Source organism: Microtus ochrogaster, chromosome 7 (assembly GCF_000317375.1).
Source record: "Microtus ochrogaster isolate Prairie Vole_2 chromosome 7, MicOch1.0, whole genome shotgun sequence".
NCBI lineage: Eukaryota > Metazoa > Chordata > Mammalia > Rodentia > Cricetidae > Microtus > Microtus ochrogaster.
Genome location: NC_022014.1, coordinates 58,258,063 through 58,280,901, shown reverse-complemented (window position 1 = coordinate 58,280,901; position 22,839 = coordinate 58,258,063). Strand labels below are relative to the sequence as shown.

Sequence of the window (22,839 nt, the reverse complement as noted above, 5' to 3'; positions counted from 1 at the left end):
GATCAAAAGGATAATGATTTTTTAAAATCTTTACTATGTGATAAATTATTCTGAAGGCATTATAAAGATGTACAAACTTGCACCAGGGAATAACACAGAAAGTTGGTGGTGACTTTGAAATTAGTGTAGACATAACGCGAACCTTCTTCCATCCTTGGCCAAGATTTTATTTTATTTTTGGTCAGCTACTATTATTTTTTAAAGTAATTTTCTTATCATCAAAAGATTTTTCATCTCACTAGTAAGTGGTATGCAGAAGAAGCACTGTGTGCTTTAAACACATGATCCAAAGCCCTCACCAGTTCCCTTCCATATGAAAAGAATGGCTTCCTGGAGCCTTAGAAACACTTTCCATCCCTTACTTCTCTTTGATGAAGAAAATGACACCTAAATTTTCAGCCAATTTAACGCTCAGTGTGTAGTATCCGTGCCTCTCCTCCAGCCTCTAGGCCAAGGGAAGTTATTACCCTTGAGGATGGAGAGAAAAGGGAAGTGACAGCAGAAGAGGGTGGTGAGAGGCACTGAGATAGGCTTTGGGCCCAGGAGAACTTCCAGTGCATCCCCCTAAGTATTAATGATGTCAGTTTGCGTTATAAAAGTGACTGCCCATCTGCTTAGGTGAAGGTCAGCAAACCTAACATTATAATGTATGCAAAGTTCCCCAAAGCAAATATTACCATTGACTATCCGTTGAGCCCATGCAATGTGACCACAAACTTTTGAAACGGATAAGGCAAGAAAGGTATCGTTGAAGAAAACCCTTTCATCAGAGCCGTAAGCAAGCATGTCCTTCAGGGAGTGTAACAATTCTTCCCGCACGAAACTATTTTCCCTCACATTCCTCAGTGGAAGTGGCACGGTGCTACTGACCCCTTATCTTCCCGTGAGTGAGTGTTGCTTAGTTCAAACAATGTCTAAACGCCCTTTGCTTGAGCTCCTTAAATTTACGCCTATGACTTGACTATTTGTTGTGCTGTAGTTGAGATGCAATTTACACAGTATGTAGCTCACGTCTTTAAAGAGAGCTTTCAACACAATGCATGGTTTCAAGTATGTGCGTGGGATTGCACAACCATCAGCACAACTACTGTTAGAACATTTTCCCGTTCCCGTCTGAAACTGAGAACCCTGTAGATGACATTTCCTATACCTCCATCACAGTCTTTGCTCCTCCGCGGCAACCATGAAATCGACTTCACCTCTCTGGATTTGCCTGTTCTGGACACTTCATTTCAATGGAGCCGGTCATGCAGTGCTTGAACTTTTCACACTGTCTTTTCACTTAGCGTGAGTTTTGCAAAGTTTGCCATCCTACACAACAGAGTGGTACTTCATTCCTTCTTATGGACAAATATTATCCTGTTGTGTTTAACTTTTCATCCATCAATTAAAGACCCTCAGTTGGGTATGCTTACTCTATTGTCCCCTTACTGTCCTGGATGATTTTGGAATGATCTAGTATAAAGAAAATAGGCTTTGGAGGCATCTGTGTCTGAGTACAATCCTCAGGTTCAGTACTGATTAACATGAGCCTCTGGTCTACTCATATTAACTGTTGCAATCCTTTGAGTTTGTCTTTTCTATAAATGGGTATCCTGTGTTGCTCCTTGGTTTAGTGTAAGGATTAAATGAGATAACAGCTAAACAATTTTCTAGTTCTTGAAAAGACAGTCAGATCACATGAGCCTGCCCATGGAGCTCTTCTGTCTTATACATAACAGTAATCGGGGTAATGACAGGCTATTACACTCTAAATCAAGCAAGTGAAGACTTCAGAGATATCTTCTTGTATTGACAGTGTGCTCTGCAAGAGATCCAGCAAATCTCCATGAGAATTGTTTCTGTTCATCCTTACCTAACACATTCTCACCCTGTAATCTCAGGAAGTACACCCCACAAACCTGTGCTTTAGCTATAGCACAATTCAAAAAACCCCAATCAGTGCCTGCAGCCATCCCCAAAGACGAACTGGCACGAGGCTTCCCATTTCCTAGTATTCTGTGTCGAGGCAAAGATAATGTAATTGGCTCACCAGGAAACCCAGAAGTTCACAAACCACAAAACGACGTATTTTTATGTCCTTCGACTTCAAGTGTCATGCTTATTGGGTGTAAAGTTTCTCCTTTTCATCTCAACCAGGGAAGAGTGCACAGCATATATAAACAGGTCCTTGGAGAAGTCAGAGGACATTGCTCTGAGTCTGGTGGAAACTGAGTCAAAGAAAGAAACTAGCCAAGCATCTCCGTAGAAGAACTACGCACCTGATGCTACTTCCAAATGAGTTTGCAAAGGACACATAGACTTGTGTTTAATTGAACTCACTTGTAAAGTTTACTCAGAGTCTGTACTAATTCACCTTGTCACTTCTCATCCACGATGTTTAATGATGGGTTAGCTTTACTTTCCAGATCAAAATCAGCCTCTCCCTCCTTACAAGCTGACATTCGGCACCTTGTGGGAATTGCATTCTTCCCCGCATGCATATTCATAGAATTAAGTGTTATCGATGGACTTAAAGAGCTCAATTATTTTTGCAATTGCATGCTTAGTTGCATATGCTGGAGTAAAGTAGATTGAATATTTCAGGGCCTGATCCGATCCTTGAAATATAAAACGTGAAGAAAGCCTCGGCAGGGAACCAGCAGCCTTGTTTTATCAGTTGGACTTTTAAGACAATTACCATCAATATCATCACATGATTTGTAGTTCATGAAATGCCTTCCATTATAATGAGCGTATCTTTTTCCTCCCAAACTCTGAGAAGAACAAAAAAAATCATGTTACGGATGAGGAAACTGACTGCCATGCAAGAAGAATGTGCTCACTAAAACTGCAGTACGTACCACTGAAACCAGATTGGAATCTAGAGATGTCTAAATTTCAGTGTTTTATTACTATATCCAGTTCCTTCCCAGGGGAATCATTTGTTTCTGTATCTTTTGGTCTCTTTTAGGCTTGAAGATATCTCATAATACTGTCGGCTCAATTGTCTGATCACTGAGCCACTTGGATACATATTTCCAGGTGCTGGGATGAATGCTATTCCTGATTAATAATTTAATAAAAAATAAGGTGTTTATTTACAGGATTAATTAAATACTTAAGGAAAGCACATGCCAGCAATTCATTTGAGAAAACACTGAATACAAAGAGAAAAAGAGAAGAAATAAGAATAGGTTAACTCTATAGGCATTTGAAGTAGGCCACATGCTTTGTCCTTGCATCTAGGGCATACAAGTTTATTGCTTTTCAGGATGCTTGTCATTGGGTGGACTATTGTGGTTTTTGAAACAGAGACCTTAAGAGCAACGACCTCCAGCTCAAATGCTTACAGGAATGCAATAGAGAGAGTAGAGATGATTGTGTATACAGCAGCTGTATTGTGTGGACCGTGTCCATGCTCGGCAGTCAGTAGGTCCTACAAGGTTGGGACATGCACAAGATTCAAAGGGGAAGGAATAAGCCTGTGCCAGTTGCTACTACTTTGTTCTAATCTTCTGCTTTTTCGTATCAGGGCAGAAACCAATACAGATGTGTCTCATTTTATACAAGAGTTAAAACCCAATGAACTTATCCAAAGTTAAAAGCTTCAGAAGTAAAAGATGCACCGCAGTTAACCTAAGTGAGCATCAGCTTGTCCACCCAGGACCATTTACAGTGCCCAGCTGTTTGATGTAGTGCTACAGCATTATCATCTACAAATGTGTTGAGCCAAACTACCTTGTGATAGTTTGGGGATAGCTGGGCCACAGGTTGAGCATGCCTATGAGTTACTCTCTTGTCACTCTACTGAAATACCATGACCGAGAGCAGTCTAGGTAGGAAAGAGCATTTTAGTATCTGGCTTCAAAGGAAGCTTCTCTAACAAAGAGGGAAATGTGGCTCTAGCCATTTGCACCTGGGAGCTAAGCGACCTTAACTTCTCACACAGGAACAGAAAGAACAGCCTTCAAGTCCCCAGGGGCCTACTCCCTCTAGCAAGGCTCCACGTTGAAATTTGCAGAAGCTCCCCAAAGAGCAGCACTGACTGGGGACCAAGTGTTCCAATGCATAAGCCGACGAGAGGCATTTCCAACCCAACTCACTACATTATATCTAAAAAGTTTGTAGGGCACCAGAATATTCTTCTTTTGATCAAGTGATGGACTGGGACCAGCAGCTTGCTTGCTATTACAGCAAACACCACAAGAGTGTTGTAACATGTGTTGCTAATGCAGCAAAGGAAGAAAACCCAAACATGAAGTATAATTTCTAATAAGTGTGTCTTGTTTTCACACTATTGAGAAGCTAAACAACCCCAAATTAATCTATTCCAAATTACACACAGCCAGTTAGTAAGGTTGTCTCTTAATATCTGACTTAATTAATTTGAGTGAAATAGAATCTTTTAAAGGGCGAGCAAAAATCATGCGCTTGCCCACAGGCTATTTTTCTTCTTGCCTTTCTTCCCACATAGGAAAAAAAAATCTCCATTTAATATTGAGGGACAAGAGGTGAGAAAGAGTTCTGAATGTTTACCTTCTGGCTGCATTAGTACTCATATACTGTGTCTGAGGAAACTCACTTCCCCAAACCGATTCTATTTCTGGAGCAATGCCTAATCTCCAGCGTGTCTCCAGTTCACTTACGGTCTAGTGCGGCTGTTGTAATCTACTCGAAGGCATCAGAGCTAGCAAACATACCATGAAAACCAAACATATTGGAGACAAACCAGAGAAACACAGAAAAATAAAAAAAAAAAAAATCAAGTGCGATCTCTCAAATCATTTGGAGTCTTAAAAGTATGGGGCAGCTTGGGACCAGAGGAATGAATTGATTTATTTGGAAAAACAATGCCATAAACAGTCTATCCCAGGAATACAGTACTACGCATATCTGTGGCTTAACCAGTGCTTGACGGTAGACACTGAACACACCGAGATTCTTGCCGCCCGAGGCTTGAGGAAATGGCTAGAGGAAATGGCTAATCCTTACTCTCATTGTGATGTTCAAGGAGTGCCCACCCCTGCTTCTTGATACCATTTCTGAGGTGCCAGAGATTCAGATGACAAATGACATTTTTATTCCTGACATGCTACTTTTTATTATATCATTGAGAAATAAAGTTCAATAAGTGACTTCTGATAATACTTTACTGCAGTCTTTATGAAAGATCGATTCCATTAAGTAGGTACATTTCAGTTGCTATTACTTCGAGTGATGCCATAATGTACTTGAAATGCAGTCTTTAGTTAATAATAGCAAGTTTATTGAGTGTGTTAGAGATGTGCTAAAGCACTTACTTTTGGGCCAGGTACCAGCCAAGAAATAGCATTTCAGCCCAGTATGTTTTCTGTGTATTTTCCCTCCAAATCCAGCGAACACTTATATACAACTTAGAAAATACAAACATATGTGCAATCATCTGAAAGCATGCACTGTCACGTAAAATATTGGAGCAACTTCACTGACAAAGACCTGAAAGACACCTTGGACTTGGTTATTTGGAAAATGTCTCCCAGGTCAAGCTGTTCACCAAACAAATTCAGGTTTACCTGCATAGGAACTCAGAGTTTCGAAAGGATTGAAAATCCTTTTGAAAAGAATCAGGCAACTAGAAGGAGAAACAAAGCCAATGTATTTCAAACAGTGACCTACCCTGTGCCAATAAGTCAAAGCCATGTATGGTAAGATGGGACTTATTGGAACACTATGTGGGAGTTTCTATTCTCTCATAGTCATCAAGGAAGCATGATGTGAGTGTCTAGTCCCAACAGAATAAATAAACTTACCAAAAAAAGTCATGAAATCCTTCAAGAAACTTGGGTATCCAAAAGGGGCAATTGTTAAAGGAACTGTGAAGTTTTAATAATATAGGGAAGTACTATTCATCTATTGTTCCGTTAATAAGCAGTCTAAAGCTTGGTCTGCACATTATAGAACCAATTATGCTTTTGAGGAAAAGATAAACTTACATAGAAAGCAGACTGGAAGTGTGTGCTTAGAAGCCTTGACAGTGGTATGCATACATAATGAGGGTACAGAAGATACTGCACATTATTCTAGCTTTCCGATTTATTAAATAATTAAAATATAATTTTTAGTTACATCAGATGTACTCAGGCAATTTTTAGTTTGTTTTTATGAGCTTTTTAAAAAAATTGTTCAGCACATTGGTAATGGGAAGTTACTGACCATATGACTAATACTTAGAGGGATTCTTAAAAATGATTTTGGGTCTTCCATGGTAAAATTTTTTTACAGATTTGAAAAATCTTAGGTGGGAATAATTATATCATAACTACAATCTCAATAAAATGGAGTGGCACAATTTTATATTTAATATTAATTTCCTTGCTCAGACAAACAAAGGATAAGTCCTGTTATCTCACCGTACCATCTCTCTATTTTTTTATGACTTTCTGTCCGACTTTGGAAAACAGAAGACCTGCGTGTTCACCCGACACTGTGCAGGGATATTTGTGGACAGCATGCAACCCTGACAGCGATGATACCAGCCAGCCTCTCCAAGATAGAATGTCAGATCGAGTTCATCAGCATGTGAAAATACATTAGGATTTATCCTGATTAGGAAAATAGCAATCAAAGCATTCGAATCTTCTCACTTGTTGAGACAGATGGCCTATCTTTATGAAGGCAAATATCCAAAAACAACAACCCACTACCTTATCTTTCAAAATATGGTGCTCAGAATCATCTTGGAGAAGAGCTATTTAAGCCTAATAAAGCCATATGCTCAATGAATTGCTTTATTCTGTAGCCTGGTATAGACACAGACTGCTTTTCTGCAATGTCCTTACCATATCTGCCTTCTTGGCGACTCATTTATGAAAATTAACAAATACTTCCAAACAAGGGATACATTGAGACAGAGAATTCGGCATTCAGATTGAAAAAAAGAAACATTAAATGTATTTAAACAAACAGCCTCTGATTTCCCAGCAACTGTCCCTATAGAGTTCATCTAGTGTTTGAAGATCAGATAAACTGACAGCCTCCTTGGTGTACATAAAGCAGATCTAAAATTATTGCAGAAAGTATTCCTCAGAGCAAGGCAACTTCCCTGCTGTTCTTATTTACTTAAGTTAGAGACTGACCATGAGACTGGCAGAAATGTACAGGATTCTGGGTGCTACTTTTTAATTATATATTTGAGAGAGTCTTCTTAAACTTTTATACATATAAGGCATATGTCAGTACATTGAATCTAGTACTGCAAAGAACATTCAATATTGAGTTAATCTTTAAGTCCTGTGTACATAATGCAGTGGATATCCAACCTATAAACTTGGTCCAGAAGGTGATCCAGAAGATAAGGCTCAAAGTTGAATGGGAATTTTTTGTTTTGTTTTGTTTTGTTTTGTTTCATTTCTAATGATTGTAGTCATTTTAGAAATCCCAGAATAGTGCAAATTCTCTGAAAAAAATTCATGAGTTTTATGTTTAAGTGAGGCACACTCCAAACTGAATTTGGGGATTTGCTTACTTGGGAGGCGTGGGACAGGTCACTTAAATGTTAGGAGAAGGTAGGAGAGCATGATGAACTATAATCAAAACTACAGTAAATCTTTTTTTTTTTTTTTTTTCTTTTCCCATTGTATTTTGCTCAAGACATTTCCCCCAAAATAAGTTGAGAACCATGGTATTGAGAAGCGAGACCTCAGAAACAGGGCGACTGAGCACAAGAGGGATTGGGGATGGGAGGGAAATGACTGCAACTTGCTCCCAGGGACTGGAGAAATTTAATAAAAAGAAAATAAAAAAGAGAGTCGGAATCCATCAGTCTTCTCTGCTAGTCATCCTCGCCTTCATCCTCCTCTCCTTCTTCCCCTTCATCATCATCTTCATCTTCATCTTCTTCACCTTCATCTCCTTCTTCATCAATATCTTCCAAGCCTTCTTCTTCTTCATCATCATCGTCATCATCTTCTGCCTCTCCCTCTTCATCGTCCATATCAGGAACCAAATAGTACTGCAAGGGGTTTGGCCAAATGTCATCTTTGATGACTTCTCCTAACTCATCTGCACCTGCATCAGAGTGGTCAGTAAACCAGGTAAAGAAGCTCTCTGGCTCTTCGTGTTGTCTCTTCCTGCTGGCCTTATTCTGTGTTTGACTCGAGCGTTTTGTCAAATCCTTTCCAGATTTCCATTTGATTTCAGTGGACTTTGAGGATGGGTCACCACTCTCATTCAGATGAAATTCTTTGGAGAGAACTTTATTTTCGAAGTAGGGATTTTCATCAAAATAAAAATCTATTCTGTAACCTGATTTAATGTCTTCAAATTCTGTTACTTCAACTCTGGTTAAATAATGCAGAGCCTCTTCGTCTTCCTCCCCAAGCAGTGCAGACACTTGTGGATGGTTGACAAATGTGGTTACCCAAAAATTTGGGATTTTAGCGATCAATTCTGACCTCTTCTGAAAAAACGGTTGGCGGAGTTTGTTATATTTTTGTTCTACTTTTAGTATTTCCTCACTTGCTTGTTCATTAAGTCTGTCTATTTCATTTTGTACTTCGTCAATGTGTTCAATTGCTTCTTGCTGTTCTTTTTCTCCCTTCGGCAGGCCGGGAGAGGCAGACTTGTCCTCCAGTTTCGGGGACGGAGCCGATTTGGGTTTCTTGGACTGAGGCAGAAGCGCAGATTGCCGTTTAGGGGCCATGACACGAGGGAAGTGGCTAGAAGGCAGAGGCCAGATGCAGAGAGCAGGAAGAAACTCGCAGGAACTGCTACAGTAAATTTAAAAAAAAAAAAAAAGACCCAAAAGTTGGCTTACACTTACAAATTTACATCACCTTAGCTGGGCACATTGAGACCTTCACTGAAATAAATGGGCCATTATTCTCAGAGTTCAGGAGCATGGTCTACATTATCACATTCCAAAATACAGTGTTTGATACCTCATTATCTCTGAGCACAAAGGTGTGTTGATAATGAAAAGTAACTGAATAACAGCTTAAAATATTACCACTAGATCCTGGGAGACTTGAAGAAATCTGAGTTATACAATATTCTAAATTAGTAGAACGCTATGAAGGAGTGTCAGGCTTGTTATTAAAGCTCTAGGAATTTGCCCCAGAAGACTCCCCCAAGCACAGAGTGTTCCTGAAATAATCCAGACTTCCCATTTCCGTCCCTCAGTTACTACATGCTCTGTTTATAGTATTTTACATTCTCACAATAGCATGTTCACCTGCCATACATCTGTTTTGATTGAATTACTGATCAAAGTGTGTGTGTGTGTGTGTGTGTGTGTGTGTGTGTGTGTGTGTGTGTGTGTAAAGGAATACAAGACAAAAGTGTAAATCCCGGCAGAACATTTCCTACTTACATGGACATACCTTCATAGGAGGCATTGTTAAGGCTGCCCATTGAAATGCTTTCTACGTGCCCAACTGGTACTTAAATCTCAAGCTGCCACACTGGGTATAGATAACTAGAAAGTTCACTTGGGGTTATATTGCCATTTCACTTAGCTCTTACGTGACTCTGAGTCCAGGGGGCATTTAGAATCCTGAAAGCCCCGACACCTGGACCAAAGCTTCTCCTACACAACAGACACAGAGCAGCAACGCAACAGGGAGTGACTAAAAAATCATTTGAACAATGTTTCTTGAGGCGGTGTCTCCACAGCCCTGACACCATTGTCAAGGAGGATGAATGGAAGGTAGGATGGGGAAGATAGAGGTGGATCACATCCCCAGGCTCCACTCCCAAGACTTCGAAATCAGTAAGTTAGGGTGCACTTCCCACATCAGTTAGCTTCCCAGGTGAGTGACCTCAGAGTATAGCCTACTAATATAGCGACTACTGACTAGTGTATGGCCAATCTTGCAAACCAAGTACAAACTTTGAAAACATTATTTTTTTTTTCAGGAACATTTGGGAAGAAACTCATCACAGAATATCTTTCTGTGAGAAAAGCTGAATTCTACAAATTTGTTACTGCCTATGTTTATAGATGAGATAATTTTATTTGTTTACATTTTGTCATGAAGGTTCCTGTTCAGGACTCTTAAAAGTAGAGAAAGAAAATGTGAACTGGTTTTTAAGCAATAGCCCTGTAAATCAATAATGATAGTAAATAATATACCAGAGGAAATAGAAAGGTTAGGCAGTTTATGCTACTAAATAGTTGGGAAAAGCAAAGAAGGAAAAAAACAAAACAGTAACTGTTGACTTACTGCTAAAGGCTGCTCAATCAAAACTGATCAAAATTTTGGCCCAATCTTGCATAATCCCCTTTGAAATGTTGTCATGTCTGTCAGTTTAGTCATACCCTAAGATGATGCATCTTTAACTATCGAGAGAAGCGTGAAGAATCTGAAAATATGTCATAAAACGTGACTTCAGTTATAATTTTAAAATATATATTTAGTACAGGGACTAATTTAGAATCTTCAGGGCTCAAGGCTGTTTGATAGCTTGCCAAAGTTTCCCTTGTGCTGGAGCTAAGGGTTACAAATCTATTCTTGCCATCTATCTAAAATTTAGCCAAGGGATGCCTCGTAGAGGGAAGATGTGTTTTAGTACATCTAATTTGAGCCATTATTTGCAAAAGCTGTTGCTCTGCTGTTTTTGCTTGTTTGGTTGGTTCATTGGTTTTGATTTTCTTAGCTGTGTGTAATAGTCATTATGAATGACAATTAAGAAGACAATTATTGTCATCTTCATACATTAATTTTTCTATGTGAGCCTAGGTAGAGTCCAGTGTCATTTCCCAATTTATCAGTTTGAGGAATTGTGTCAATGTGTATCCTTGTTTCCATTCAGACTCTGAAGATAGTATACATCTCAGATTGAGTACTGATAAAAGCATGCACACACACACAGACACACACACACACAGACACACACACACTTTTCACCCAGGTAGAGGTATGCTTGTCAGACTTACTAGCCACAGAGTGTACACAGGTGAACTCTGGTGAGGGTGAGGTCAAGGTCCATACCCCCGAGGGTACTAATATAAAAGATTGTCAGTTTGATACCTCGATGTTGTATTATCACCAGAGCCTACAAAGCGGTCTTCCGTGCATTGTCTAATTTGAATTTTCTGAAGCATGCAGTCACTGCTCACATACCCGAAATATTTATCCAAACACACTATAGGTTTACCTCCCTCACACACCCATCCATCCATTCATCCATCCATCCATCCGTTTCTTTCTGAGCAGAGCAATAAAAATCAAGCAAGACCCTATGACTCACGTATGGAACCAGTATGATTTACAGCCAGGCTGAGTCTAAAATCATAAAACTTTCAGTACGTGGTTAATATATAACCATCAAAATAACAGAGTGCAATTCTAAATTTATGAGGCTTAACTTAACACTGAATATCAAATAAGAATCACATTGATCTCTGTAGCGGATGACTTAAAAACACATTAGGTGGTATAACTGCAAGACACTACATTGATTTAGGCATAAAATGCATAGCACTCAATGCTTTACCACCCAACGTCTCTTAGTGATGAACAAAGCTCTTGTTTATTGATGGAAGGAAAATTATTTGTTTTGTTATATTACACTGCTCACGGAGATGTCTTGCATTTAGGCTAAGTAAACACGATTCGAATCACATTTAGCAAAGGGTGACATTGCACGGACATTTTACTGAATTTACACTTGAGTCTCAAAATAACTAACAGAAACATTATCTAGATGAGAGTTTTCGCCCTTTTTTAATAGAAGAGATTCATACAAGGTAGGCACATTTGTGGAAATACACATTGCTGTGAACCATGAATAAAAACAACGAGGCAATATTGTAAACTTATTAATCAGACTATCGAAAAGCATATTTAAAAGCTAAATCTTACGATAAACATGCTATATAAATGTCCTGTTTTTAAAGACCTTTTGCTTAAAAACATTCCATGACTTCAGGAGATTTGGACACTCAAAGAGCCACAGGTGTCTAGGACCGCAGACTTAAAATGGGTAAAGTTGGTCTGTCTGAGATTAAAAAAAAAAATGCTAGGTGAGAGTTGGTGGCCCTTGGTGACCTATGAGAATGCTAGGGTCCGTGTTATCTCGCTGGAAGCTTCCCCCTGCCAGGCGTCACATGTCGTATTGCTATGTCTGGGTGGATGAAGGTACCAGCGGAGCTGAGTTTCCCGTGGATGATAGAAATACAGGTTCTGCTCTGAGGTCTCTTTGTCAAGTGTTCTAGCATGACGAAATAGAAACCAATATGCCCACTAAGTTTAACCAATGCTAATACAGTTTTCAGTGGCACCCACTGCTGGTTACAGGTTTCTCAGGCCAAGCTGAGAACGGAAGCCTTAAGATGCCTGTAGCAGGAAATTCGGGAAAAGGCATGGGTATTCGGGCTTTAGAAACATGCATGGGAAACACCAGCTGAGTTAAATATCTGTTAACGTTTTACTAAATGGACCCTGTTCTAGTTTAAGTTACCATCAGGCGGGTAATAACTGCGGGATTCTAGGTGCTTGCAATTGTATGCAGGTGAAGTAGGTTGCCAAGACCCCAGGAGAAGCAAAAAAGAATCTACCTGTTAGTTTAACAAACAATATATGTTGGAAGCCAGCTGTTAGGCCCTTTGCACATGGCTGCTCTTTCTGCCTCTGTTGAAACTTCAGAATAGATAGGTAAATCTCTATAGAAACACCAAAACATGGAATTATATAAATATTTTAATAAGTAAATAGAACTGCAAAAGGAATACTAAACTTCTAACACTACAGTTAAGCAAGAGACCCACAACTATTTGTAACATGTATTTTACCTGATAGGGTATTTGGGGAGGTATTTTGTTTGGGGTTCTTTTTTTTCTTCATAATAAATTAAGTTATTCCTTCTTGTGGCATGCAAGATGGACTAAGATGTTAAAAAATAATATGTTTTCTAATTATCATTGATATTTTCAGAACAGATTAAAATTTAATAAAATTAATTGTTCTTGCTGGATGACCCACTCCACACCTCACCATAAAACTCTGGGTTTTCTGCTACTCTTAGGAGATCTTCTGAGTTCTATGTCTTATTAATAAGCCCAAAGACCCTGTATATAGACAGAACCAAGTTGTTCCCCTACTGGTGCGATTAATATATTTTAAGCAAGTAAAAATGTATTGGTTTTGAAAGAAAACTCCATGGCTATAATGCTTCCCTTACAATTCACTGTGGCAATGACCCCCATGCCCCTGGCCAAAGTAACTTGTGGAGTTAAGCTGGACTTGCAGGGAATGTATTTTCTGCACCACGGTATGTCTCTAGTAATGTAATTTGAAGTGCTAGGGCCCCTTGCATCCATTTCTGAATCTATTATTAGTTGATTAAATTAGCTGGCTGGATCAGTACAGTGAGAAGAGACGCCGTAATGATATTATAGAATTAGTATGCTATGATGAATTGTCAGGAGAAGTAATTGTGACAGCCCTGGGGCCATATGCACTTAGCCATGCAATTTATAGTCATTTGGAGAGCCAAGGACTTTTCAGTTTGGGTTAGGAAACGTGTTCCTGCTTTATGACAGAGTATGTGTGTAAGAGCGCATGTGTGTGCCATGGAACGGGGTGGGGCGGCAGGCCATGGCAGTTTAGAAGGAAATCAAAAAGTCCCTCTTCTCAGCCACTGGAATTTGGATAATTTTCAAGGAATAATCCAAATAGCATGGACGTCATTATTGCAGCCTCGCCAATTCTTTTATATAGGTTTATGTGATAGCACCATGTTGTTATTGTTGCCGACGATAATTGTGCTTTAGGTAAGATAAAAGTTAATACAATCTGGTATCACAGCTTCTCTGTAAATTCTCATCTACGGATTGCATTACAGGGATCCTGAAAACATTGCTTGGCTTGTTTTGATTTAGGTACATGTGGGCCTCCTAATTACCAGTAGTTTTTAAGCAACACAAAACGTAACAATCTTTTTTGCTTCCCCTCTTTTCATTGCAACTATTTACAAGATAAACAGACTGTCAGATGCCTCTAAGAGCCTGGTGATGACCGTGGCTAGCAATATAAACTCGGGCAAAAGACCACATTAAACCAAATCTATTGCAAAATTACCAAACCATGTATAGATGTGAAGTCACCTCACCTCACCACAACTCCTGTAGGAGAATCATCCCCTTTCTGTTCCTCACTTTTTTTTTTTTTTTAGGATTGCTGGGCTGCAATAAGAGTTGTAAGCATGAGGAACATGGGTGCAGCATTGCTCTGAAGCAGAATCACGGGGGAACCTTCTTTTCCTTTTAGCCACTTAGAAAAATATGCTGTATATAGCCGACCCCTTTTTCTTTCCATTAGGATCTGTTGCCAGATCCCAAAGCAGGGGTTTGCTTTCATCGAATCATAAGGCGGTCTCAAAGTTCTAACCTTGAACCGATGAGAAAGTATTCCAATCAGGCCTTACTTTCTGTCTTAGCCACTTCCCGTTGCTTCCAACGCAGACTACTCAGAATCATCCTGTTGGAGGCACATCATCCGTTCCCCTACGGGTGGGCACGCCACACCGCACATCCATCCCTTTCCACCTCCCCGTCACTGTCTCTGCTGTTCTCCACCTCCCCAGAGCTCCCATCCTGGAGTTATTTTTGATTCTCCTCCTTCATCCTCCACATCCAATTTATCACCAGCACCTGCTGCCTCTTTCCCAGCAGTCCCTTAGATCAGACCTCCTTCGGTCGCCACCACCTCCATCCCCATCTCCTTTCATCCTTCTGCTCCTGGAGTGAAATGCCCTCCTCTAGTCCATCTCCGAGCCACCTCCAGCTCCATGCCAAACCTATATATACCAAGCTGCCAGGCAGATATTTGAAATTTGGATTACATCCGTTCCTGTTGCCTCCCCGTGGCATGGGGCCTTTTGCTTATTCATATTTCAGCCCACAAAGTGCATGTGCTGTTTGTCTCTCTCTCTCTCTCTCTCTCTCTCTCTCTCTCTCTCTCTCTCTCTCTCTCTCTCTGTTGTTCTTCCCTGGCACATGGGATTCGTTGGGTATAAGCTGTCATGTATTAAACTCCGTGCCAAGCACTGTGCTAAGTGGTTTTCATACATTATCTTCCCTAATTTGTGTGGCATATGCAGCATGATTCCCTTTTCGTAACTGATGAATCATAAGTGTGAGAAAACTTGCCCACCAGTATAAATGAGAGCTAGCATCCGAGGAGTCCCCCCCCCACATGCCCCATATGACTCCACAAGGAAGCCATCAACCACCACGCAACACAGGCACTCGCTGGACATGGCTGTGCTGCTGTTCCCCAGGTGTGTACTGAATCAGTATTAATTGTTCGGGCAATTCATGACCCTTGTCTTCCTTTGTGTACACTCAGAGACTAACCCTACCTTTTGCTTGGCCTTTATATATTCACTTGACTGCATTAATTTGCGTTGAATAATGTATCACTTAAGGCTTGCACTCATACTTCTTCACCAAGACCCCAATCAAATGAACTGCTTTGCAGAAATAAATAGAATCAAAATATTTTGCATTCTACAATGCAGTATTTTGCCCCTATAGTAACTGACAACATACTAACATCAAACGTACCAACTGTGGTGCTTGGTATGGGTGAGGTGAGTTTGCTGTTGTATTAGTTTTGTATGTTTCTGAAAAGCTGCATGAACTTAGCTTATGTGACCTAAGGAAATAAAGTGTTACAGACATACTCCTGGCCATCTGGCTATCTTCAGAACAATGATCAAGGCATGCATGATACAGGAGCATGACCAATTGAAAGACATGGAGTTCTGTTCACTTCCAAACCAGCATGTAGATAATACTGGATAAACAGTTTTTTTCCACAAAGTATTCTAAGCTGTTTTAATATTTCTTTTATATTTTAATAGCACTTTAAGAGCCATGTATTTTTCCTTTTATTTATTTTTTTTGAAAATTTCATACTTGGACATAATAAATGTAATCATGTCCTACCCCCTCCAACTTTTCCGGGATCATTCCCCATATGTCCCTCTCCAAAGTTCATGTCCTTTTAAGAAAAAAAAAAAAGCTAACCTGCTAAGTTTAATTTGTGCTATCCATATGTGCACGAGTATAGGGCTAGCCACTAGAGCATGGGCAACCTACTAGTGACGACACCGCTACAGAATGACACCCCTCGCCCCAGGAGCAACAACCCACTGCCAGTAGCTCTTCAGCTATGGACAAGGCCTAATATCTTTTCTAAGTGGGAAAGGTGAATACTTAATATTTTGTTTTGCTTTACCCTTGCACTTATTTAATGATACCATGTGTAACTTTGGGATTCAACCACCCTCCAAAATGTTACATAATTTACTTTTTATCACTACCTTTGGGTATTTGTTTTTCCCCCTTGGAGTATGAATGTCAGGGTGAGGTCTTTCCTTCCTTACTCACTAAGAAATGGGCCTGCTTGATTCTACTTTCGTCTTTGATTTCAAGGCCAAGACAGAGCTTGGAGTGTTTCTCATGCCTGTAAAACTGGAGGAGCTGAGACAGGAAGCTTATGAGTTCAGTGTCAGCCTAGGCTACAGAGTGAACCCCTGCCTGAAAAAAATAAAAAATAAGAACACAGAAAATATGAATATATTTTTGGTGTACAAAGCATACCTGAACTAAGTAAGTCAGGGAAGAGACAATTTTGAAGATTTATGAGGAAAAGATTTAGCACAGATTAACAAAGTAAAGCCACCAAATTGTAAAAATACTGTCAAAGTTCTATTTAAGAACACTATCAATGACAGCATTTATAGAAAATATAACTTTAAAATATATAATTTATATTTGCATATATACTCAGTCTTCACACAAAGTGTGCTCAGTGGATTTAGTAGGTAAATATCACTGACTTGTTTGGTTGTGATAATGATTGCTGGACAGAAAGAACAGAGAAGAGCATTCTATTTTAGTTGGATGGATACCGAACTCTAGTTAAAAATAAATTTTATAGATAACAATTATACAAGGATCAAAAATATTTTTGAGATTTCCAAAATGCAGTTCAACATTTAAAAAACAATTTTCAATCTATCCGATTGGCATCTTACAACATGCATTTATATGAGCAAATCCACACATTTGTGTTAAGTTTGAGCTTTTAGGGATCTTAGTGCCTGGATTTAACAGGTAAAACGGTCTATCTATACCTAACGCTTCAAACAGTTTTCAAATACTCTTGGTGTATTTCAAAAGTATTTGAAGAAATAATTCATCAGGTCGTACCTCTGTCCCTATTTGAGCATTTTTTAAGACTTTTGGTTTTGTTCTGAGAAAAGGTCTAAGGTAGCCAGAGCTGACTGCAAATTCAGCACAAAGCTGAGAAAGAACTTGAATTTCCAATTCTTCTGCCCCAGCCTTCTGGGTGCTGACATTATAGTTCCTAATGCAGTGATTGGAAAGGCTCCTGAGTGATTTCACATTTCCCTTCTCTGTAAGAAGACAAGACGGGTAGGAAGAATAGGGTTACGGACCGCTGGCCCTGTCTAGAGTGCTGTAAAGTGAACTGTCTAAACACTGAACGTAAATGCCTGGACTAACCCTGTAGTATCCCTGTGAACCCAGATACCCTTGCAGCAAGGATCCCACACTGGAGGTAGGAAAATTGAAGACCTCTCTGCTTTCAATGGAAACACCCTGCTCAGCGGGGAGCCCAGGAAGATTTGTTCAAATGAAATGAGCTTATAATCAGGCTTTCATCCAAAAATGGGGAGAGACACAACATCCAGTAGTTGTATAATGCATCTTGCCAGGGGATCACAAATGGATTTCTCTGTGTTGTGCAGCTTCATCATCTCTACCGCATATTTCAAACTGCAATCACGAAAATATTCCATTTCAGACTGCTAAGAAGAAGGGCCATGCATGACACTGGATGCTTGTGTTTCCTTTTCGTTCCCCCATCCCTCCCTCCTTCCCTCCCTCCCTCTACTCTAATCCTCTCTCTCCTCTTTCTCTCTCTCTCTGTCTCTCTCTCTGTCTCTCTCTCTGTCTCTCTCTCTCTCTCTCTCTCTCTCTCTCTCTCTCTCTCTCCTCTCTCTCTGTCTGTCTCTCTCTCTGAAACAAGGAGTTACAGATTGTCAGAACTTACCATTTTTTTTTCACTCTTTCTGTTTCTTGTTATGAGTTGCCCCTCTCTTCCTGATCTTTGCAGTTGCTGGAACAATATTATGCTAGCATTTAAAAAATCGGGGTCATGGCTGCATTTACTCATAGAAGTTAGTCAGCTGAGAGACACAAATTAGCTGCTAATCAGGACTTAATAAGTGCTTTCCAGTGCCTTGTTTGAGTGCTTGCGTGTGAACATATCGATTGGCAAAGCCTCCTCTTGGACGGACGGTTGGTGAAGTGGGTTGATTCCGAAGGTGGATAAAATGCATGGCTAGATCTTCCGTCCAGTGTGCCTTTGACAGGCTGTTGTTTATCACAAGGTTTTAGTGTCCTTAATGAACTGTTAACAAGCTGTCAATTACAGTGTTTATGCAAATTAAGGATGGAGACACTGAAGGATTGATGTGCCTGGAGTTAAAAACAAATGTCTCCTTGAAATATTTCAAAGTAAATTCGTAATATTTCCTTTAATAACTGTCTTTGAGTATGTGCTTCTCCTTGGCCACAAAACAACTCGCTGGAAAAAAAAATGATGGCTGGGGCTTTTGCTCACTGTGATGCAGGCAGATCAAAACACAAGTCTCTGTGATGCGCTGTGTTTTATGTCAGCAGTCCTGGGATCATTTTCATTCACCCTATGCCATACACAAAGTTCAACTTTAAGTTTTCTGTAATTCATAGGTAAGTGCTTTGTGACTTTCATGCCGGGCCCTCATTCTACTTGTAATTCCTCCACTGACAACCAGCTGTCACCATGAACACCAGCACTGAATGTCTTGAATCCCCGTCTGTTGTGAATTATTCTCTCTTAAACAAAACTGTTGGATACAAATGCTTTGTGGCCTGGGTATGCAGGTCATACATAAGTCAAATTATTGTCAAAACTGCACAAGGCTCTATATCCCGTCCCCAGTACCACCACACACAACTTTGTATGATTAGGATGTATGTAACTCTGTAGATGTTCCTTTAAAATATCTTCTATAGAAATACGCGGTATGGTCAGCATATTCACTAATCTCCCACATTGCTTAATTTTCCCATTCATAAACTCGTCAATTCATTGGCCCAGTATACTCCTTGCTTCCTTCAAAGTCGATACAACTGTACCATTCTCTAGGTGCCCAGATAGAATGAGTGAGTTCCTGCCTGCATCCCCTCCAGAACATTTTCAACAGGTGAACATCTGCCTTCCTTTGGCCTCCCACCCAAATCCCACACGCGGAAGTGAGGACTCAGGCAGAGCTTGGCTGGCCTGCTCTTTCTGCCCATGCTTGCCTTGCTCACTATCAGGAGTGCTGTCCCCTTGGGGCTCTCCTGAAGGTCTTCTGCCCTTAACTTTATCTTACATCAAAACATATGAAACGGTTCCTGATATTTAGAGAACTGGTAATTTTTCTGGAGTCCCTTTTATTTTTAATCACCGTGATCAGAATTTTGCCCAGATACTAACTATAAGAGAGCAATCCCTGAAGAAAGCTTCACTTTTCAAGGTAATTAAAGCAGACATCCTGCAAAAGCTTTTAATATTCCCCCCAGAAATGTGAAATTACCCCTTGTTTTGTTTTGTGAAAGTCATGTTTTCATTAGACGAGATGGATATTTTATGTAAAAAAAATTGTTCAGCTTCAGTGTGGAAATTTTTGCATTTGTTAACAAATTATTCCATAAGTATTGAAAACATTCCTGCCACTTTAGGAGGTTTTTAGCCTTATACTCTCAGCTCTGAGAGTTATAATGGTTCATAAAAGACATATCATATCCGCAAAAAAAAATTGAATGTACATATCTATTTGAAATGAGGGATTAAGCTGTTTTATTATAAGTATATAAGAAATACCATAAATATTTGCCAATGAAATGTAGTTCTCACATGGTTTTGCACAGTGCGGTTTGATGTTGATGTCCAAGCGGAATGTAGATGGCTTTATATGTTTGGCTACAGCCCCTCCATTGCAGTTTTAGACATTTGTTTGTCAGTGTTGAAAATGTAAATCCAAAAGTTGCAAGCATCCGTAAGTTCTTTTCAAACACCACTTAGCTCCTCCCAAGACCGATGAGGGCAGAGCAAAACTGTAACTCTGTTGACTGATAAAAATCCAGGCGATAACCCAAAGAGCTAAAAGAAACAGGTGAGTTGGGCTTTGGAGAAGCAGAAGGGGAAGCGGCTATAAGCGTGGGTTCTAAGATTAACAAGGGTTGTGACTCTCGACCTTCATCTGTAAATGGTAGCGCTAATAGGCCCTAGGGCGGCCTTGCTCATTAAATTTCAGTTAGTGGTGTTGAACTAATACAGGTCCTTGAGTACTGCCTGTACGGTACTATTGTAACAATCCTTCAGTGTCAGTATGATGGTTTTTTCATCTCATCTAGATTTTGTTGTTTGGTGTATATTCTTGCCACCCCCTTTGAACGTTGCTACTTTATTTGAGAATTTGTCCATTTTGTGCAGAAATAAAATAAATACAAGGTATACTGTTATATCCTATTTGATCTAGTTTTGAAGCTTAGTAACTATATGGACTTGGAAAAATGAAGCTGACTTTCTTTAACTACTAAACAGTTCTGGGAATTGTGATGATGGTGACCGATGGAGAGAAGGACAGTTCTGTTGATAATAATTAGCAGTGGTGGTGATAGTGTTGATGGCAATGCTTTTTCATAGGCTTCTGTGAAGATGTAGCGAGTTAGTCCTTTTTAAAGACTGAGCACAGTGCCCGGCACCCAGCAAAGTATTTACCTTTATCGTTCCAAGTAGTACTGTTTCCATTACCACCTTTCCAATTAGGAAAGATGTGTCGTGTCTGCAACCCCTGCCGTGCACTAAAGCACCACCCTAACACAGCTGCTTTCATTATAATGTGGACAGTAGGAAGCCCCTTCAGCAACAGTGAGGTGAGCCAGCCACCTTTTCTTTCCCCAGTTCCTTACTCCTCTAAAGGGATGCCAGGGTGTTGTCAGAGTTACCATTTGCTTTCTCCACTCTCCCTATAGTGGTTAGAAATGGAATGAGTACCCACATAATGTCCTGCACCAAGACTCTCCCTGATTTCTGACCCTAGATGTGAGTCTGAGAGAAAAATGCTGCCAGTGACTGCTCTGGAATTTGCCATTGTGTCACATTCAAAATAAGTTTTCAAAACACATTTCTTCTCTTGAATCCTAACACTAAAACGCCTATCAACAGCAACATCATCAATTCAAATATGTGTCCTTTTATTCAAGATACTATTTTAAAAGCAATCTGGTCAAGATTTTATCCTAAAATATGAAGACTTCTTGCTAATGTTTTCATTTAACCATTGCTTTCCCAGGCTCAGTGGGATTTGGTTCCAATTTTTGTTCGGCTACTGTGATATCCAACTCTACTACTTTGCCATCTCCTTCAAGATATAGTTAATTGTCAGTACGTTTGGAACTTTCTGTTTGTCATACCTATATTTTTTTTCTGTTTAGAGATTTTCACAAAATGTCAAAAAAAATGGAGAGTTGGCAGCAAGGGGAATTCTGAAACGTATATGCTGTGCATTTATTTAGACACATAATTGATCATCTCAAAGATGATGTTCACTATGAATATGTCACATAAAGAATTTGTCCTTTCAAGATCCTATGGTAAAATTCACAAGGACAGATGTGTTTGGGATGTGGTTTCCCAGGCAGAACACTGGAAGAAACTTAAGGGAAAAGGGAGTTATCATTCAATCAAAATGTCTTCATCTGTTCAATTTTTTATTTTAAAAAATTAAATGACTACCACTTGAAGAAAGATGCAGAGGAGAGAATTGGAAAATAGACGCACAGGAAGAGAAAGGGTAGAAAGAGAAGAAGAAAGGAAACAATGAGAGGAAAAGACTAAAGAGAATCAGAGAAAGGAAAGGAAGGAAGGGAGAGCAGCAGTCAGATCCTGTTTTCAGTGTCTGTTGCACTGATATCCTTGTGCTTTTTCATCACCTTATAATTTTCTCTTTGTTATTCTTTTATTACCATTAAGTTTTGCAAGACTCTTAATATCTCCTTTCTAAGCAAATACTCTCTTCCTGCAAAGAACAAAATGGCATGGGAATCTGAGATAAAGGTGTCTTCACATTAGATTGTGATTTATTTTTAAGTACCATCTCTGGGTATTATGACTTCATTGAATTAGGAAACAGATCCTAGAATTTTCTAACGTAGTGAGGCTTAAGTACTCACTATGTCATTAAGTGCCCTATGAACAGTCCCAAGCAGAACATAGTTCATAACATTTTTGGTTTGGTTTAAACTTTGACAGGTTAATAAAATTCTTAAATAATTTTGTTGCTCTTCATTTACAAAATAGCATTTTGTTCTTCAATGTGTTAATAATGAGATTCCACTTTTATTGCCTAATGCATAGATGAGAGGTTCACTTCATTTTCTTTCACCCATCTCTCTTCTCTCTATTGCACACACACACACAGAGAGAGAGAGAGAGAGAGAGAGAGAGAGAGAGAGAGAGAGAGAGAGAGAGAGAGTTGACCTCTTCAAAAAACTTTTGCACTTGGGAATAAAGGATTTGAAGTTTCCCACCTGTCTTTGCAAAAAAGAAAAATGATTTTTTTCCCTAGGTGGTTTTCTAGGTGTCATGTGGAAGGCTTGAAGGATGTAATTGGTCATATCTCAAAATGGAATAACCTTGTTCTAGTATAAAACAATGAACAGTTGGTAGGGGTGACATTTTCTTTGTCCTTAGTTCTCTTTATAAATGATATCCGCCTTGAATAATTGTGCAGTCAACACTGGGCTCTCTG

The 22,839-nt window shown here is 39.6% G+C and overlaps 2 protein-coding genes across 10 annotated transcripts in view; one reads left to right on the top strand and one right to left on the bottom strand.

Annotated features, from left to right (window-relative positions):
• The window catches only part of Tenm2 (teneurin transmembrane protein 2), a 1,251,952-nt gene that overhangs the window by 400,905 nt on the left and 828,208 nt on the right, over positions 1–22,839 (top strand). The window lies entirely within an intron of this gene.
• LOC102002742 (protein SET) lies at positions 7,582–8,723 on the bottom strand. The gene has a single exon (XM_005350399.3). The coding sequence runs from the start codon at positions 8,660–8,662 to the stop codon at positions 7,793–7,795; it is 870 nt and encodes a 289-aa protein (XP_005350456.1). The 5' UTR covers positions 8,663–8,723; the 3' UTR covers positions 7,582–7,792.